At 53.1% G+C, this 18,474-nt stretch overlaps 1 protein-coding gene across 1 annotated transcript in view; it reads right to left on the bottom strand.

Moving 5' to 3' along the window:
• The window catches only part of LOC132499915 (uncharacterized), a 55,193-nt gene extending 37,235 nt beyond the window's left edge, over nt 1–17,958 (bottom strand). The window contains exons 1-5 of the mRNA XM_060114579.1: nt 17,916–17,958; nt 14,629–14,729; nt 12,705–12,995; nt 11,818–12,195; nt 10,061–10,116 (exon numbers count right to left, since the gene is read on the bottom strand). Coding sequence (XP_059970562.1) covers nt 10,061–10,116; nt 11,818–12,195; nt 12,705–12,995; nt 14,629–14,729; nt 17,916–17,958 — 869 coding nt within the window. The remainder of the gene's footprint in view (nt 1–10,060; nt 10,117–11,817; nt 12,196–12,704; nt 12,996–14,628; nt 14,730–17,915) is intronic.
• Nucleotides 17,959–18,474: the final 516 nt, after the last annotated feature.

Below are 18,474 nucleotides of genomic sequence, written 5' to 3' on the forward strand. Positions count from 1 at the left end.
GGAAAGTTATTTTCCCAAATCTTAACAACCCGGTCACAAGCCACTGAGGCCCCAGGTCAACAGATCCCGGCCAAACCCCTCCAGACAGTTGACACTCGTGACCCCGCAGGCCTTCTCCTGCCACCTCTGCCTAACAAGTTCCCTAAACCACAGCACACCAGCCAGCGCGCACGTCCACCACGATCCCAGGAGCCAGAAAGATGCGTGTCGCGGGGTGCGGGGGGGGGGCGGGTGCCGCCGCCGAGGGCTCTGTCGCAGCGCATCCGAGGGCTCCCGGGCCAGCAAGGGGCGGCCACCTCTGCAGCTCTCCGCGGGCCTGCATAGTGCGCGCTTTGTGTGAGCGCCGAGGAGGCACAGCGCTGCTCGTGCACCAACAGCTGTCACATTATTTGCACTCGCTGTAAACAGCCTTCACACTCCTCCCTTACCACACAGTTAAAGCCAGACTAACAATCCAGTTAGAGATCAAACCAACAACAGCAGCATTGTGTCTGCCTTCGCACCAAGCCCAGCAGCTGGCAGGTTTCTCCGGAACAAGAGACCCCCCTCCCCCCACCCCTCCAGGCTCCAGCCAAGGCTAGCCGAGGCAGCAATGCGTGTGTCGCTGCTGATTGTTAAAGCAAGAGAACACAGCCATTTCGCGCAGAGTCTGTGCGGTTCATCAGCTCTCCCAGAGTTTCCTCCTCCCAGGCCCCCTCCCCCATTTCCTCAGCTGGGAATAAAGGTTGTTCAGACTCCCAGGGTCGGTTTCTCTGCTCAGCAAAGTGTGGGTCGGCCTGCCCCGGCCAGGCCTGGGGTCCTGCAGCCCTCTCTACCGTGGTCCCAGAGGCTAGGCAGCTCGGCACTTTCTGCAGCCTAAAGCCTCGTGTGTTTCGGAAAACCGTCCAACTCCCTGAATCCTTCCTGGTCGCCCCACTGACCAAAATGTCTCCTTTTATGATTTTTGGTTAAGTCGAACATTTCCATAATCGTCATTATTAGCGCAAATTACATGCTTAATCGGTCCTTAAATAGATTTTAATTAAATAATCATACAAGGCTCATTTTATGACTTAAGAAAGGCATTAGTTTTCGTTATAAACTTTCCACCAGGATATAGAATAATGATAGCAGACAAATACTTATTCTTTGAAAAGCACCAATAACCGATGGGCAGAGTGTTGGGAAAGCAGACCCTGCTTCACACCTTCTGGAATCCAAGTGGAGACTAGACAGACCACATCTGCACAACTTTCCTCCGGAGAAGGGAGAGGGGATTTCTTCCTCCAAAGCATTACTTTTGTCTTCTCTTTGGGGCCAGGAGAAAGGAACCCCAAATGTTCCTTTTCCTTGCCCATCTGAAGAGATTTCTCCAGCTTAGAAGTCTCTTCTAGAGACCACTCCTCGCCACCCCCATCTGTTTTCCACCCCTCAGTCTGCTGAGAGCCGTGGTGGGAAGCAGGCAGGCTGTGCTTGTTAAATGCTGTGTAAAATGCTGTTAATAAAATAATAAATACAAAGGATGGAGGCTGCTGGTTCCATGGGTGTTTTGACTGGAAATGCCTTGGCAATTGTCATGTGTTTATGGGAGGGCAGACAACTCTAGGATTTACATAGTTTGGACATCTCTGTACTTCATTTATTCTTTCCTAATTGACGTAGGCCTAGAGCTATTTCAAGTTTGCATTTGTACACAACTGTTAAATGCCTAAGAGTTTCTCCAATTAAACCAAGTTTTAAATCAGACCCAAGGCTGGAACGTACTCTCGGCCTCGCCCCACTCCACCCCTCTGCCTCTGTGGCTGGAGAAAACAAACAGACACTCAACAACGATCCCCTGTCCTTGCTCTCCCCACCTTCACCACCCCCACCCCCGGTGGGGGCACCTAGGGCAAAGGTTAAGGTGTCTTCAGATTACAGGCAAGGTCCTGGCTACACACACTGGAAAGCACTGCAGTTGGGCGCATCCTGGGCATACTCGAACCTCTAAAATAGTGAGCTAAGATGGGGGGAAAACTGCTGGCCTGGTAAAACCCACTGTTCACAAAACAATGTCAGCAAAGGCTGAAAGGCATTCTTTAGAGAGGTACCAGGGACTCATGCCTACTGAAGCTCTTTCAGCACAAAGGCTTTTAGGGGAAGAAGGGAAAAGGGGGGTGGGGGGGAGGAGAGAAAGGGAGGGCTCCTGTTTCAGAGCAGGCATCCCCAGAGAGTCAAGAACCAAGTGTAGCTTCAATCAAACGCTGACTTCCCCTCTGGGAGTCTAGTAGGAAACCTGATCACAGTAGCTTACTACCGGCCTGGATCCATTCAGGTCTGGTTTTCTTCTCATGCTAGTAATTTTTTAAAATACATATCGATAGAAAAGAAGCAATCCCTGACAGACTTTTATTGAAAACCACACTGAGACCTCATAACATCCAGACTTAATCCCTATCAGACAAACCACAGCACCTCTGGCCTCTGCAGCGGGCCAGACCCTTTCACCTCTTCCCACCAGGTCTCTCCCCTCCAGCCGCTGCTGTTCCCTCTCCCCGAAAGAATGATGGGAGGACTTGCCAAAGAGCACCTAGATACCGGTTCTGGAATCAATTCCTAATTCCTAATAAATGACCCCACTTAGGGGGAGAAAAAAAAATCCCAGCATTTTCATATGGATTCCTTTAAAGCCCAGAATGCAAAGAACTGTAACAAAGGGAAAGAGGAACCCACGGAGGCAGACCTGGAGGAATAGCCTCAGGAATACCCTTGGAGGGGAGCTTAACCCGCAGGTTGGCCCCCAGACACTGGCCTACGCAGGTCTTGGGGGGGGGGGCTCGGGCATCTCAGGGGCAGCAGGGAACGGAGAAGCAACCTATAGGAATCTGACCAGTCATTCAAAGCAATTACTAATCCTCCGGGCCTACTATGTGCCAAGTATTCTTTGATCCTAAAGGTGGAAAATTATTCCCAGTCTTACAAATGAAGAAACTTACTGAGGCTCAGAGGCCATAAATAACCTGCCCCCAAGGTCACACAGCTAGTAAAAATGGGCCACGGTCAAACTCAGTCCTGGAGTTGCGGAGAGGAGCCAATTATTGGTCAAATTGTGCCATCCAGAATCCCCAAGAAGTTCGGAAGGCTTCCTTAGCCCTTGTACTCCAATACAGAGTAAAAGGATAGCACTTAACACCTATGAAATTCGGTCCACAAGGAGCCCGCACCCTAGTTTCTTCTACACCCAGAAATCTCTTGGTCCATGTGAAGTCTTTCGAAATTTCTGCCAACATCCTACCCATCTCCCTACATTGGAACACCCTGGTGTGAGGCCAGGGGTTCCCAACAAGGCTCCACTTTCCCCTCCTCCAGGAGCCCAGAACAGGCAGTGGGAGGTGGGTGCTACTCTTAGGGCTCTATAAAAAGTGCTGACACCTGGAACTAGAAGAAGGCTTGCCACACTAGTTTTGCCACATAAAGCAATAAATCAAATTATCTAGACAGAGCAAAAGCCCTTTGGAAAGACTGCCTACATCTACCTTTCCTAGGACTTTAATGAAAAACCCAGAGACCAAAGTGGGCTGGGGAGGCAACTGAGGGGGAAGCGGCTTGCAAGATGCTGGACCCTCCTGGACTCCTGGGGGTCCCCACAAAAAGCCAAGTCCCGAGACAAGCCGGAGGTTGGGGTTCTCTCTCCTCTCCCCAACTTCTCATCCCAGCAGCGCAGGGTCAGCGCTCCACATGCCCTCCCCACCCCATCCTCAATTTCCTGCTCTGCCCCGGCCTTTCAGAAGCTCCGGGAACCATCCGCACCCGATGCCACAGACGCCACAGGCTCCACGACCGAGGGCCGTCTCCAGCTCAGCTCGGTGGGAAGGGGAACGGGCAGGAGCGCCGGACACTCAGCCGTCCCTGCGGCTTCCCGGCCCCGGGCGGGTGGCTCCTCCAGTGGCCGAGGCTCCGGATGTGTGAAATGGCTCCAGGAGCGCCCGGGGCAGGCCAGGGCCTCCGCAGCGGGAGGGACCGAGGCGATGGCGGAGCCGGGTCCTCACCCCTCTAGTCAGCCAAACACGCCCCGGCGGCCCGGCAGCCCCTGGCTCGCAGCCAGTGGCTTTCTCTCTTTTTTAAACTTTCCGGCCTTGGCGATCACCGCCGATTGGGACAGGATTTCCAGCCCCCGCCTTCCCGCCTCCACACCCTCCGTGCAGGCCCTTCCAACCTCCAGGGAGGTGACCCCCGTCCCCGGGCACCGTGAGTCCCTGGCCCCGGCAGACCCTCCCCCGCCCCCGCCACTTGGGCCACCTGGAGCGAGCCGCTTCCCAAAACGATCAGCGTCCGGCCGAGTCTGGGGCTGCTGCTGCGTCCAGGGAGGAACTCCCGCAGCCTCCAAAGGTCCAGGCCTGCCCTCAGCGGCATGCAGAACCGCCCCCTACTCTCGCTCTCTTCGAAAGACCAGACGCGGGAGGGGGAAGTTTAAGGCCTGTCTTTAATAAAAATTTAACTCTTCAGATGCAAGAATTTGGGTGCCCTTGGCACGGTTATGAGCGCTCAGGTAGAACAATAGAAATGGGGGGTGCCGGAAATGGTGCAGGAAGACCCCTATAACCCTATAAACCTCTCCTCCCCCCTCGCAGTTACTATTAGCATTAAAAGATCCCAGTGCCTTCAATGCAATAGTGCCTGTTTATAACTTTTCCCTGCTGGATCCCCACACCCTAAACAAGCCCCCTCCCTCACGTTTTGAAATCACCAGGGCAAAGATCGCTCCCAAATCTGTGACCTCCCGGAGCTCTTGGGCCTCTCACCTGCTCTGCCCCTGGCACCCTGACCTGACTCACCCTCTTCCCCCCAGTAGTTCCTCTGGTTTGCACCTAGACAAGAAATTTAGTTTCATTTAGCTTCCGGTCTTTAATTTTAGCAGGTCTCCTTTTTGCATGCAAATCAATATGGCAATTACCATCTAAAAGCTCGCCCAGCCCCGGGTCAATGTAAATTGATCATTGTCCGCCTTCCACAAAATAACACCGGGAGTCTGTGATGCATAATGAGATTATACTGGAAACTGTCTTTTAGATCAAATTCTATTTTATGCTGTCAGGATCTTCTCCTAGCGGACTTCCCCGCTAGTCTAATCACGGGGCGCCGGAGCCCATGGGTGCTGAGGGGCGATGGCTGGCCGGGGAGACATGGTTCTAAGAAATAACAAAGTGCGGGGACGCCCCCCCCCCCATTTCCAACACCCTCGACTAGGGGCCGGCGGAAATGAGCCTGCGCTGGGAAAGGGGGCCTTCTACAGAAACGTTGCTGGGGGGAAAAGTTCGTTGGTTAATTCCCATCCAACAGAAAGTCAGCTATCCCTTCCGGAGGAACACATGGGGGGCAACCAGCGGAAGCCGTCGGGCCGGGCTGGAGGTTGGGAGACGTCCACGGCCAAGTGCTCGGGGCACAGGCGGCTTGGCTGCCACGGGGGTGGCCTGAGAAGACCTTCCACTCCTGCCCCGGCTGCTTCTCAAGCCAGCGCCACCATCTAGGCCCCGGCAGCGCAGCCAGCCTTGCAAACAGACGGAATCCTGCTGGCCGTACACTCGGGCGAGGCAGCCCGGTTGGGCCGGGCCCCCTGACTGGGCGAGGCCCCTCCAGGCCCGAACCGTGTGAGCCGAGGGCTGGAGGCCTCCAGCCAGGAGAAGGCTCCCGGGGCACGGGTGTGACCCAGCTTAACAAAGGGCCTTCAGAGCTCCTCGGGCTGGCGGGGGAGCGGTGGGGCCAGCGGGGAGAGAAGCGGTACGGCGGCCCAAGTGAGGCCCCCCGCCCCGCCGGGCTGGGTCTGCCGGGCCCGCCACCCTCGAGGAAACCACCGAGGTGGCATTGCCGGGGCCGCTGGGCACTCCCGAGGACCGTCCTGGGGTTCGGGCGGCTCGGAGGCCGGCGAGCCTCCTGCCCAGCCCCGCGGGCCCGGCTGTCGTGCCCGACCCAGCGCGGGCTCCACCAGAGTGCGGTCTTCCCAATAAAAGCTGGAATTCCCGGCTGGGCTCAGACAAAGAGGGACCGCGGCAAATCGACGCCGCGGGCAAACCAAACCCAAGCCGAGTTTACGCGCGCGTCTGGGGTCACATAGGCGCCTGCTAATCCTCCCTACGCTGGCCGTCCCCGCACGGTGTCCTCAAGGGGGGGAAAAAAAGGGAAAGAAAGCATACCTCCCCTTGATTCCGCCCAGAGGCCGAGCTTCGCACTTCTTTCAGTTCAGTCTCTCTCAGTTCACTAGGCCCTGCGCCACCTTAGCAAACAGGGCTTAGAGGAGCGCAACATCCCTTGCTTCCGACCCAGAATGCAAAGCTATCCCTCTTTTTCCTCCACCATCCATCCTCTCAGGGTCCAGAACTCAAAAATCTTTCAGAAATCCTCCTACCTGCTCAAGACATACTCTCTTCCCCACTCTAGATGGGAAGAAACTATAACCAGAAGCAATCTTAGTAACCAAGGGCCATCCACCCTTAGCTAGGCACCGTCGCCCTCAGTTTCCCTCTAGCCGAAGACACAGTATTTCCCAGTGAATGAGTGTGCGAATGTGGTTGTGTGGCCCACACTTCCGTGCCCTGCTCTGTCTCACCGGGCAGGAAACTCTTCATCAGGCATGGAGGGGTTTTTGTCATTCAGCCTGTGTATCTAAGCATGGATGTATGCATGTGAATGCTTTTTGTGTTTCCAAGTGACCCTCTTCACACCTTTAAATGGGCTTTTGTCTCTCGAACGAACTTACAGAAATTCTGCTCCAGTTTCCAGCTCAACAAAGTCTAGAATCTCGCTCTAGGTCTAGGTATTTGCATACCCATGTTTACATTCCTCGCGGCCAGTTCTTTCTCTCTTCTGTATCTCTTGTTCCATGTGGGCACCAGAGCCCAAGTGTCTTGATTTGTCTCAGCACATGTCATTCAGGCGCACATCTTAATCTGTGCATTCCTGTCTAACACGTACACCTCCCCACGACTTACATTCTTGCTTTGCCTATAATGGGGCTCGTTCCCAGACCAATATGGGTTTGCAGTTTAATGTAACTAGAGGATCCCCTAAGACTACAAACCCTAAAAGGAAGAGGAGGGGGAATGAGAGAGGAGTGTGACTAATGATTCATTTCTCTATAGGGTAACCCACCCACCAATTTCTACCTCAGGGAAAGAACGAGACCAATGCCTGCAGAGTTGTATTAAATTTTTAGACCCATTCAATGTTGACCCCATGGATGTGTATACAAATGATCGATCTTGTACACATCGCTGTCCAACTCCTGTTTGGAGGCTGCCTCTCTGCACATCTTATTTGAACTCTCCACAAGTTCATGGTTAAAAGTGTTTTTATTTACATCGACAACTCAAGGACCCCTTTGCTCTCTCCGACGCATACCTGTACGCACTGGCCAGGCATTTCAGGCTTGGGTCTTTGGTAGGCAACACTCTCGGTCAGAGGCCCCACTGACTAAAGCTCTGAGCAGACCTTCACATACTGGGCCGCTGGGAACGGTAAGGTCTAACCTCTGCATCTCCCCAACTCAGTTCCTTAAGTGAGGGTGCCCACTGTGTGTGTTCACACCTTCCCCAGTGAGAAGTATCGGGTCAAATTAGATCACCTAGCAGCTGCGTTTGGTTCGTCGAAGAATCGAGCCCAATGTACCAGGATGTGAGACTGCATACACAGAAGAGAAAGGAAAACCCTAAGCCAGACTCCCGCCTCCTCTCCCCAGGGGGCTACTTTGCCTCCAGGAATTTCTACTACACTCCCCACCCCCACTCTCCCTATCGTCTTTAAAGGGTTAAGAGAAACCCTCGCAGCCTTCCCTCCACCCTGGTCGCTTGGGCCCGAAGGCTCGCTCGATCACGGGAGTCTGCCGCCGCCTCCGCGGCCCGTTCTTCAGCCGGGAGGGAGCCTGCATGCCTGTCTAGACCCATCTATCACAGGCACATCAACAACACCCGCGAGAGCGCGGAAACCCTACCCAGGTCCCCCTGCCCGCACGGTTCCCGGCGGACAGAACGCTGGAGCGTGACCGCGCCTGCAGGGTCGGGGTGGGACTCTACGGGCTCAGGCTGCCCCGAGCGCACAGCGGGTCCGCCCCGGCCCCGGCCCACAGCGCTCCCGCCGGCCCGGCTGCCGGGGCACAGTCACAGCTCTGCGCGCTGGGCAGCCCTATTTTTATCTTGTCTAATCCCAAACTGGCTGGGGAGCACAGGCGTCGTGCTTAGAGAACAAGAGATAGGCGAGGGAGGCGGGGAGGAGCAGCCAGGCAGCGACGCGAGCGGGAGCGAGTTAAAGACACAGTCGAGGCGAACGAGAACAGGAAGAAAGAGCGGGCTGCGCGGGCCTCGAGGCGCCGCACGCAACGCGCCGCCCGGCCAAGTTACACTCGCCTCCCGGTCGCCCCTCGCCGCCCATACCTCCCCACTTCCCAGAGGCGCTCTCCGCAGCGCGGGCCGCGGGGCCCCGGCCTGTGTGGGAGGCACAGGCCCGGCTGGCCCTGCAAAGGGCTGGAGAGAATCGCTAATGAGCTGTGCGGCCCATTGATCCGGAGAACACTTCCTAATTAACTCTCAGTCACCTACTGGTGACAGCACCTCAAAGGACAGCGCTGGGGCCGTCCGAGCCCCAACCCCGACCTGCCCGCGGAGCGCCTGGCGCCCGAACCCCGCGCGGGCCCCCCCCCCCCACTACCCCAGGCAATCCCGGTGAGTGGCGGCGTAAACCCGCACACTAAAGGCCAGCCTCGGGTTAAACCTGGACGGCATATTCATCATCTCCATCTCCCCCCTTCCTCCTCGCGGTGAAATCATGCCCAAAATAAACACGGGAACCAACACTGCAAAGCCCAGACCAGATAACAGGTCGGGGGTGGAGTGGGAAGGGTCGAGAGGCAAATGTATTTTCCAAGCGTCCACGTACAGGAGTCTCGGAGGCCGACAATTAAAATGACTTCCACACAAGCAATTCTGTTGGCCAAACCGAATCCAACACCTCGTAAGGGTTGATTTCGGCCCGCGGTGTCCGTTTCCAGTGCCACAGGAAGTGTCAGATGGCTACAAATACCCAAGTCTGTCTGCGTTCACCACCCACCACCTTCTGGAGTGGGCCATTTCCTCCTCGTTTTTATTCCCAAGTCATTTTAAGGATTTTTCTCCAGAGACTACCCCTAGAATCAAATACCACTACCCCTCCTCTGGCCTTGTCTCAAAAAAGAAAAAAACAAACAAAAAAACCCAGCTAAAACCCTGAGGTGTCTACTCTAGACACAAGAGGCTGTACGAATACCTATTTGAAGCGCGCTGGTTTCTTTTTTTAAGGTTTGTTTTTAAATACACATAACCCTCCCCACTCCTTCGCTCTTCCATCCCTGCAACCCCCCAACCCTTTAGACGCCGGTGGCGCGCGCCCTCGCGCGCGGGCACTCACAGCCTCTAGCTGGAGATCGCGGACTTTCTGGAAAAGATTCATTAACTGCAAATTAAGCCTCGCCCCGGCTTCGGCCTACACGCGGCCAGGCTCAGCCATCTCAGGGACCCGGGGACGTGCCCACTCGAGAGTGCAGGCGGCGGGAAGCCCGCCGGGACCACGCGTGCCTCGAGCCGCCCTACTCCGCACACGGCGCCCCGGGGCTTGCTTGGTCAACAGCAGGAGCACGTCGCCGCCGCCCCGAGCCCCCTAGTTGGCGGAGGCTCTGCAGCGCAGCCGCCCGCCTGCTCCGAGCGCGGGCCCCGCGGCGCAGCGGCGCCTCGCCCTCCCCGCCTCGGCCGAGGATCGCGCCCGGGTGCGCAAGTTCCTCTTCGCCCTCAGCCTCTGCGCCGCACGCCCTCCGAGTGGGACCAACTTCCTCCGGCCGCAGACTCGCACACGCCCTACAGGGCTTTCCACCAGACTCCACGCTACCCAGAGGAGGACCCAGGTCTCGCCCCCCCGCCCGCCGCCGCCCCCGCCCCCGCACGATCTACCCCCACCCCTGGGGGTAGATCTTAAACTTAAAACCAACTTAAAACCAACCCCACGACGTCGCGGGGAAGGTGGGGGTGGACCAGGGTGGCACATTAAAATTTTTAAAGAACATTTACAAAACAAAGCGTCTGACCTGACTGGCTGGCTGGCGGGCGGGCCGAGTCGGAACCCCTCGCTCTGCTCGATTTCCTAGTATTTTTTAAAAAATCCATGTGATTCACGCTTTGGAGCAATCCAAAAAAAGCCAAAAAAACAAAAAACCGGGACTCCCCTCCCGAGTCGCGCGGCAGCGGCGGCAGGTCGAGCTCGGCTCGGCCCGGGGCGCCCGCCACACACACCCTCGCGCACGCACACGCCGTCGTTCCACGAGCAAGAACGAGCTGCCCCCGGAGAGGTGAGACGAGGCAGCGGCGGCTGGAGGTTTTTACAGTTCTTTCCCGAGTCGAAAAAGAAAGCAGACGGGAACCCGCCGCCCTCCCCTTCCTGCTAACGAGCTAACGCCGAGCCGAGCTTCCCAGCTTCCAGCCCAGCTCACCCCCCCGCCCCCCACGCCCGGCTCGCGGCACTCAGCGACGACCGCGCTCCCGCGCACACAGGCACACACTTCCTGCAAACTTCCAATCCGCGAACTCCCTGCTCTCCTCCCAGCCCCCAGGGGGGCGGCAGCCCACCCCCCCGCCGCGCCCCTCCCTCCCCGAAGCCCACGCCGGGCCGCTTAGGTTGCCTGCATTTTTAATAACTTACAGCTAGGAAATAAAAACGAAAGCGAGCAAAGCAGCCAAAGTGAAGCGCGAGGCACAAGCTTCGAGGGGTACGCCAGAGAGTCAGAGGAGCCACCCGCCGCTAGTCTGGGCCCCGAGGGAGGGGGCCGACTGCAGCCCGCCGCACGCACGCCCGCCAGCCCGCGCGGCCTCCGCGGGGAAAGGTGTTCCGGGCACTGACCTGAAATCCCCAGCCGGGGAGTAAGCAGGGAGCCTGCGATCCGGCGCTTTGAAGTTTTCCCCGGAGCAGAGTCGAGGCGGCGAGGAGGAGCGACGGGAGGTGGGGTGGGTGGGGAGAGGTGTGCGGGGTTGGAGGAAAGTGGGGTGGCGACGTTGGCGATGGGAGAAGGGGCCGGGCCGGGAAAGCGCGGCGAACAGCAAAGTTTGCCGTCCCCCGCTGCCCGCAACCCGCTCGCGGCGCCGCGCTCGCTCGCCTCCCTCGCCGTCTGCTGCCAGCCGGCTGCTGCCCTCGGGGTCGGCCACGCCGAGGGGTGGGCTCTGGGCCGGGTGGGGGCGGGGGCGGGCTCAAAGCCTCCGGGCAGGTGGCGACAGCCCCGCGCGATCCTCCCGGCTCCGGCGGCTGGGCCGGGCTCGGCCGGGCTCAGCAGCTCTCGCGTCGCCGCTGCTGCCGCCCGCGCTCAGGCAGGAGCCCCAGCGCCATGCTGACGATTAGCCGCGAGCGCCCGCTCAGGCTGGGTGTGTGAGTATGTGTGTGTGAGTGTGTTGGCCAAGTCTTCCCTGCGCGGCGACAGCGCGGCTTGGGCTCCCCGCCCGGCAGCTCGCGGGCTCCCCCTCTGCCGCCGCTGCCGCCTCGCTCCCGCTCTCGGTCGCGGTCTGGGCTCCGGCGCGTCTTCCCCGCTGCCGCCGAGCTCGGTCCGCGTTCAGCAAGGAGCGTAGCTCTGCCTCCCCTCGCCGCTGGGAGCCCAGGCTCCGTCTGCCGCCGCACGCCGCGATCCCAACGCGTCCCCCCTCCCTGGTTCCCTCCTCTTCCTCCTCCCCCTCCCTCCCAGCAGCCGCCTCCCCTCCCCCCGCAGGCGCAGCGCTCGGGCGACAGCCAGCCGCCCGCCCGCCGCCGCCTCCAGCTCTCGCAAGTCTGAGCTCCCCCAGCCTCCGCTCACCCTCCGCTCACCCTCCGTTGCAGCGCCTGGGCGGTGGGGTGTCGGAGGGGTGATTCCCCAAAAAGGTTTGCCCGAGTTTCCCCAGCCGTCATCGATTCCCGGCGCGTTTCGCCTATCTGGGTCCGAACCCCAGACCACTTGGGTGGCGTCCCCCTCGCCCCTTGTCCTCCCCTCCCCCGCTTGGACCGAGTTGGCTGCGCACACCCCGCCCGGGCGCGCGTCCTGGGCGAGCGAGAGACCGACTTGGGCGGCGGCGGCGGCGGCGCGGGCGGCCCGTTGATCCTGAGCCGAGGGGATGGGGGGCGGCGGGGGCGGCTCTCCCAGCCGCGCGCGGAGACTCCCCTCGCTACCCAGAAGGCCGGTGGAGGACCGCAATTACCGTAAAGCGCCTAGCACTCGGCTCAGCGAAAGCTGTCAAACCCCAGCGGCAGTCGCCGCTGCCTCCTCTCGCCACCAGCGCTGCGCTCTCCCGGTCGTGCGTCCCCTCCAAGACGAAGCAGAGCCTGGCGAGTGCGCGTCGGTGCCCATCCCCACCCTGGGTCCCCCCTTCCTCCCGGAGAAGCCCTTTACCATTTCGGTGTCAAGAGCTAGCTGAAAACACTACTGTGGGCAACGGTGGCCGTTCCGCCAGAACTCCGCGCCCGAGTTCCCCGGACGTTTCGATTGTGTGGGAATTGTTTGGAGAGGCGGGGGATGGAGGAGGCAGCCCGTGGGGCACAAGGAGGCGGGAGTGGGGGCGGTAGGGGAGTGGAGATCCACCAGAATTTCTCCCCGTTCTCGGGCATTTCACAGTCTGCATCTCAGATGATTAGAGGGTCTGTCCTGGCCCCTCACCCCTGCCTTGGGAGATTATCTCCCGCGTTTTATTTTCCTTGGCAGGGAGCAACTTTTGGCTTACACCGTTCGCTCCATAAATTTCCACTCGGTAACGTCGTGCTGATAGGAGCTCGGCGGCGGCGTACAGCCTGCGCCCGCAGCAGTTCAATTCAATTGACATGTGTTGAGCTTCTCCAGCGCACCCGGCGCGGCGCTGGGCGCGGGGGCGGGGGGCGGGGCAGGCAGGCGAGAGGGGGAAGCGGAGAGGCGAGGTTCCGGCCTCCCCAGAGCGCAGAGCTTCTAGGGCGAGCCGAGAAGCCCCAGTTCGTGAAGCGGGCGGGAAGGGGTGGGAGCGGGGGAGGGGTGTTCCGGCCTAACCGGGCCCGGACACCGCCGCAAAAGGTGACCCCACTCCGTTGCTGGATAGGCTCTTTTTATGCTGAACGTGTGCCGGAGTCCAGCTCCAGCGAGTCCAGGGATACCCGAGGGATGGATAGCGTCGGTGAAGGAAATAATTCTATTACACTTCTTAAAGTATCAGCATTGCATGTTTCTCTTATGTCTTTATTCTTCACAATCACAGGTTTATATATTGTAGTTGATTACATTACCAGGTACGTGGCCAAACAATCTTAGCACAATCAAACCGCAAAATGTTCTATAAAGATTTTTTTTAAAAAAATCCCCTAGTTTCTAGATGTCCTATTAAAATATTTCCCCAAGTTCCCATTAATCACAGGTTATTTCTTAGTAACCAAGCCAAGCAGTTATATGATTATTTCAATTGTAAAAGTTTGAGCTACTTGTTCCTATTTCTCTTCTTGCATGCGCAACCTATTACAATGGTTCCATGAAAATATTTACAATATACCCTGCATGCTCTTTCTCCTTGTTTCCTTCAACTGAGACAGCGTTTTCTCCCTACCCTAGCAACCAATTCTGCTCTAGTCATTTGCTTTTCTATAATTAATCTTCCTTTATAATAGAACCATAAATTTCCTGTGTCATCAGAAACTCCGGCCCATGGCCATAACTCCATACTAGAGGGTGTTTTTCATAAAAACATCCCCTTAGTTCCAGGCTCTTAATTCTTGACCTATTTCCCCGGGGCTTTAGTGGGTACTTCCCATTCTGTGGTAGTTTCAGGAGGGGGAGTCCTAGAGGAATTTTTCTTTCACGTGGAGCAACATCCCCCCAAAATTGCCCCTGTATGTAAATTTATTATCATAAAACATAACAACAGAGCTGTAGTCCACCTTCCTGGCACGGCGCTGCCTTGCAGTTTCGCCTTCCGTTGCTCATGACTTTGTCATGGTGCAATGGCTCCAGGATGGCTTCCGACATCTCCCCCTTTTTTATTTTTTAAAAGTGCAGTATGTAGCTCCACGGAAAGTTGTTTGATGCTTTTAATAATTATTCTGACGATGACTGGGAGTAAAAATATCAGAATTAGTACAACTACTGCAATGATTCCTCCATTGATGAGCATTGAGAATAAGGTTTTATGTGACACAAATGACTTAATACTTTCAAAAAAGTTCTGAGCAGGGCCTCCCTGGTGGCGCAAGTGGTTGAGAGTCCGCCTGCCGATGCAGGGGATACGGGTTCGTGCCCCGGTCTGGGAGGATCCCATATGCCGCGGAGCGGCTGGGCCCGTGAGCCATGCCCGTGAGCCATGCCCGTGAGCCATGGCCGCTGAGCCTTCGCGTCCGGAGCCTGTGCTCCGCGACGGGGGAGGCCACAACAGTGAGAGGCCCGCATACCGCAAAAAAAAAAAAAAAAAAAAAGTTCTGAGCAGACTGTGCCGGAGATAAATCTAAGTTTGTATTTCCTATGTCATGAATCTCTTGAGGTAATTTAGTAAGGTCTAAACTAACATCTGTTTGGTTCCAAACTCCCATAATCTGAGTCTGAATTTGTTCCCAAGAATATAATGATTCATTCACTTTTAGAGGAGTAACACAAATCCATCTATATTTTTTATGACACCTCAAAGCTAATCTTACTTTGAGCGCTGTTAATTCCTGCCCTATGTGTAAAATTGCTTCTTCTAAGGCATCCACCTTTGCTTCTAACTTTCTGTCTATAACTTCCTGAGTAGCCAGAGCTAAAGATACATTTTTTGAAAGCTCATTTACATGTTGAGCTGTATGTACTTGTTGAGCTAAGGAACTTACTGAAAGAGAAAATGATTCTATTACAGCTGTAAATGTAGATATTCCTAGAATCAAAGCTGCAACAACTCTCTTTGAATGTAATAAAACTTCAGTTTCATGCAAAACTTGTAAGCCATAATCATACCAGGCAGAGGATAATTTTACAGGCAACATAATGTATGGTGGTCGTTTATGAATCATTAAAACTCGTACATTCATAGAGGAATTTATACAACTTGTCAAAATACAATCATAGCAATGTGTCCAAAAAGTAGAACCAGAAGTATTATGATAAATATTTAGATCCACATATTTTGGGGCTACCAAGAATACATAAGGCGCTGACATACAACCCTGCATAAAATAAATGCCCATATTTTTAGGTCTATGAAGAATAACTGGCGATGGTGCAGCAACAGCTTTCCAAAGCTGGGTCTGTGCATAATACATATTATCTTGAGCCATAGTTAGGATAGGAGGCACCCATCCTCCAGTGTGCCATCTATTAACACGCATAGAAGCAGGAATGAATGAATTATTCCAATCATAACGTGCATGATGTTGTAAATAAGATCTATAATCCTTAGATGGATCAGGATTACTCCAATCATGCACATTTTTTTGTGGTATCCTGTATGGGAATATCTATTCTTGAAGACTATATACAATAATTCCATGTAGGAAATCCTGTATTGGTATCTACAGCATCCCAGTTACTATCCAATTGGTCTTCCAGAGATTGTAATATAGATGATTGTACTCCTGTACGAATACCATAAGGAGGATTACAAGGAGGAAATTTTAAAGGATGAGAGGAAGGCTGATTATAAGTTGGATCTTCTCCGGGTGCTAGATAAATGAAAGACCAAAGAAGTCTCTTATTAGATTGACTCGAAGGAGAAGCAGTAAGCTGTCCTTTAAGAAAAACCGGTATACATCCATCCTTACGAGAGGCTACAGAAGTATTAATTGATGGAAATATAAAACATATAGGATGGGGCCTCCCTGGTGGCGCAAGTGGTTGAGAGTCCGCCTGCCGATGCAGGGGATACGGGTTCGTGCCCCGGTCTGGGAGGATCCCATATGCCGCAGAGCGGCTGGGCCCGTGAGCCATGGCCGCTGAGCCTGCGCATCCGGAGCCTGCGCGTCCGGAGCCTGTGCTCCGCAACGGGGGAGGCCACAACAGTGAGAGGCCCGCATACCGCAAAAAAAAAATAAAAAAAATAAAAATAAAAATAAAATAAATAAATAAAACATATAGGATGGAACCCTGATTTTCCATGAAAAATAAAATTATTATTTGTTTTAAATTTATTATACGGATAGGAGCTTAGGGCTCCTCCCATTAACCTGGGCATAGTAGTAGATACTGGTATATCCTCATTATCCCAGGCTACAGTTTGTAAAATCGGTGGATCAGGGAGATAAGTCCAATAAGAATTACCCAAAACATTTCCCCTAGTTACCTGGCAGGCCGATATAGCAAGCATAGCAACAAAAAGATTTCCAGGTGTTAAGGTAGCTCCCTGGTCTGTTACCACTTTCTCGGCGTCGTCAGCAAGTCATTTAATCTGACCCCAAGTTGGTGGATTCGAAGTTCTCATAGAGATGGCTTGTCTCTTGCGAGGTCTCGGGCGCGGACGCGGCAGACAAATAATTGGTCTCTCTCCGATGGTGAGGTTTTGTATCTGCTGCAGCAGCGGTTTCTATATGAGGAAATAGCTTAACCACATACTGTGAGTCTGAATATAAATTAAAAGTCTGGTTCTGCAGCTCAGCGAAAGCATGTATTATTGCAATTAATTCTGCTTTTTGAGCAGAAGTTTCCTGAGTTTGAATTACCTTTGGAACATTATTAATAAGTAAAGCAGCTTTTCCATTAGATGATCCATCTGTAAAAACTAAAGCTGCATCTTCTATTGGCTGATCAATGTAGAATTTAGGAAATATAACTGGAGTGTAGCAAAAAATTGTAATAGCGGATGTTTTGGCAAATGAAACAGAATTTGTCCAGTATAAGAACTAAGAGCTATTTGCCAGACTTCATCATTCTGTAATAAAATTTGTAGTTGATCTTTATTATAAGGGATAATTATATTAGTTACATCCTTTCCAAACAACTCCTTACTTCTTTTTCTTCCTTTAGCTATTAAAGTTGCTGTTAACATAGGATAGGAACTAACTATTTTCTTTGAAGTAGCTGGTAAATGGATCCATTCCAAAGGTCCTTCCTGCCAAAGTATACCTGTAGGTGTAACTGGAGTGGGCAAGATTAGCAAACACCATTCTTTTGTGGAATCTATTCTTTGTAAGAAGCAGTTGTTTAAAGCAGATTCAATAGACTGAAAAGCCTTTTCTGCTTCAGGAGTCATATTTCTAGATGAGGTTGGATCTGAATTTCCCTGTAATATGTTAAATAAAGGCTTCAATTCTGCTGTAGTTATTTTTAAATAAGGCCTAATCCAATTAATATCTCCCAATAGTTTTTGATAGTCATTTAATGTTCGTAAATTATCTTTCCGAAGTTGTAATGGTTGATGTGTCACAGTTTATGTATGTATTATTCTCCCTAAATAAGTCATAGGTGGTTTAGTTTGAATCTTTTCCGGAGCTATTTGGAGTCCATTTTTTTGCAATGCCTCTGTTAAATGCTGTAAGACTTATTGTAAATATCCTCTATGTGAATGGGCCAACAATATAACATCCATATAGTGTATCATATATACTTCCGGATTATTAATTCTTATTTCTGTTATAGCCTTATCCACAAATTTTTGACATAAGTTTGGACTATTTTTCATTCCCTGAGGTAATACTTTCCATTGATATCTTTGATAAGGTTGTTTAAAGTTAGTAGAGGGTACACTAAAAGCAAATCTTTTTCTATCTTGAGGGTCCAAAGGAATAGTAAAAAAGCAATCTTGTAAGTCTATAATAATTATATTATAATTTATTGGAACAGCAACAGGAGAGGGCAATCTAGGCTGTAAAGCTCCCATATCTTCCATAGTATTATTAATTGCCGTTAGATCTTGTAAGAGTCTCCATTTTCCTGATTTCTTCTTTATTACAAAAATTGGTGTATTCCATGGACTGTTAGAACTTTCAATATGTCCTGCTTCTAATTGCTGTTGTACCAATTGTCTTGCTGCTGACAATTTTTCCATAGTTAACGGCCATTGTTCTACCCATACAGGAAGATCTGATTTCCAAGAAATGGGGTCAGCAGCACGAGCAATGGCCATATTTATAAATTTGGATAACCCAAACCTTGCCTAAATTTATGTTGTTTAGTTAGTATGGGCAACATATCACCTTGTTGTTCCTTACCTAATCCGTTATTGGGATCATATCTCATATTTAACATTTGAGAAGTAACCTTTTCATCTGGGCTATATAATAGCATTCCCATTTGTGCCAATATATCTCTTCCCCAAAGGGTAAATGGCAAAGAAGGTATTACATAGGGACAAAATTACCTGATTGACCTTCCTCATTGGTCCAATGCAATATTTGTGAAATTTTTGCTACAGATGGAGCTTTCCCCAAACCTGTAAGCTCATTATGAGTACTTTTAGTTGCCAGGCTGGAGGCCAATCCTTACCAGCCACACAGGACACATCTGCTCCAGTATCCAATAATCCTATAATCTCTTTTCCATTAACCCTTAGTGCTTTTGTAGGTCTAGACTGGGTA

The sequence above is a fragment of the Mesoplodon densirostris genome, chromosome 12 (genome assembly GCF_025265405.1).
Source record: "Mesoplodon densirostris isolate mMesDen1 chromosome 12, mMesDen1 primary haplotype, whole genome shotgun sequence".
NCBI classification, from domain to species: domain Eukaryota; kingdom Metazoa; phylum Chordata; class Mammalia; order Artiodactyla; family Ziphiidae; genus Mesoplodon; species Mesoplodon densirostris.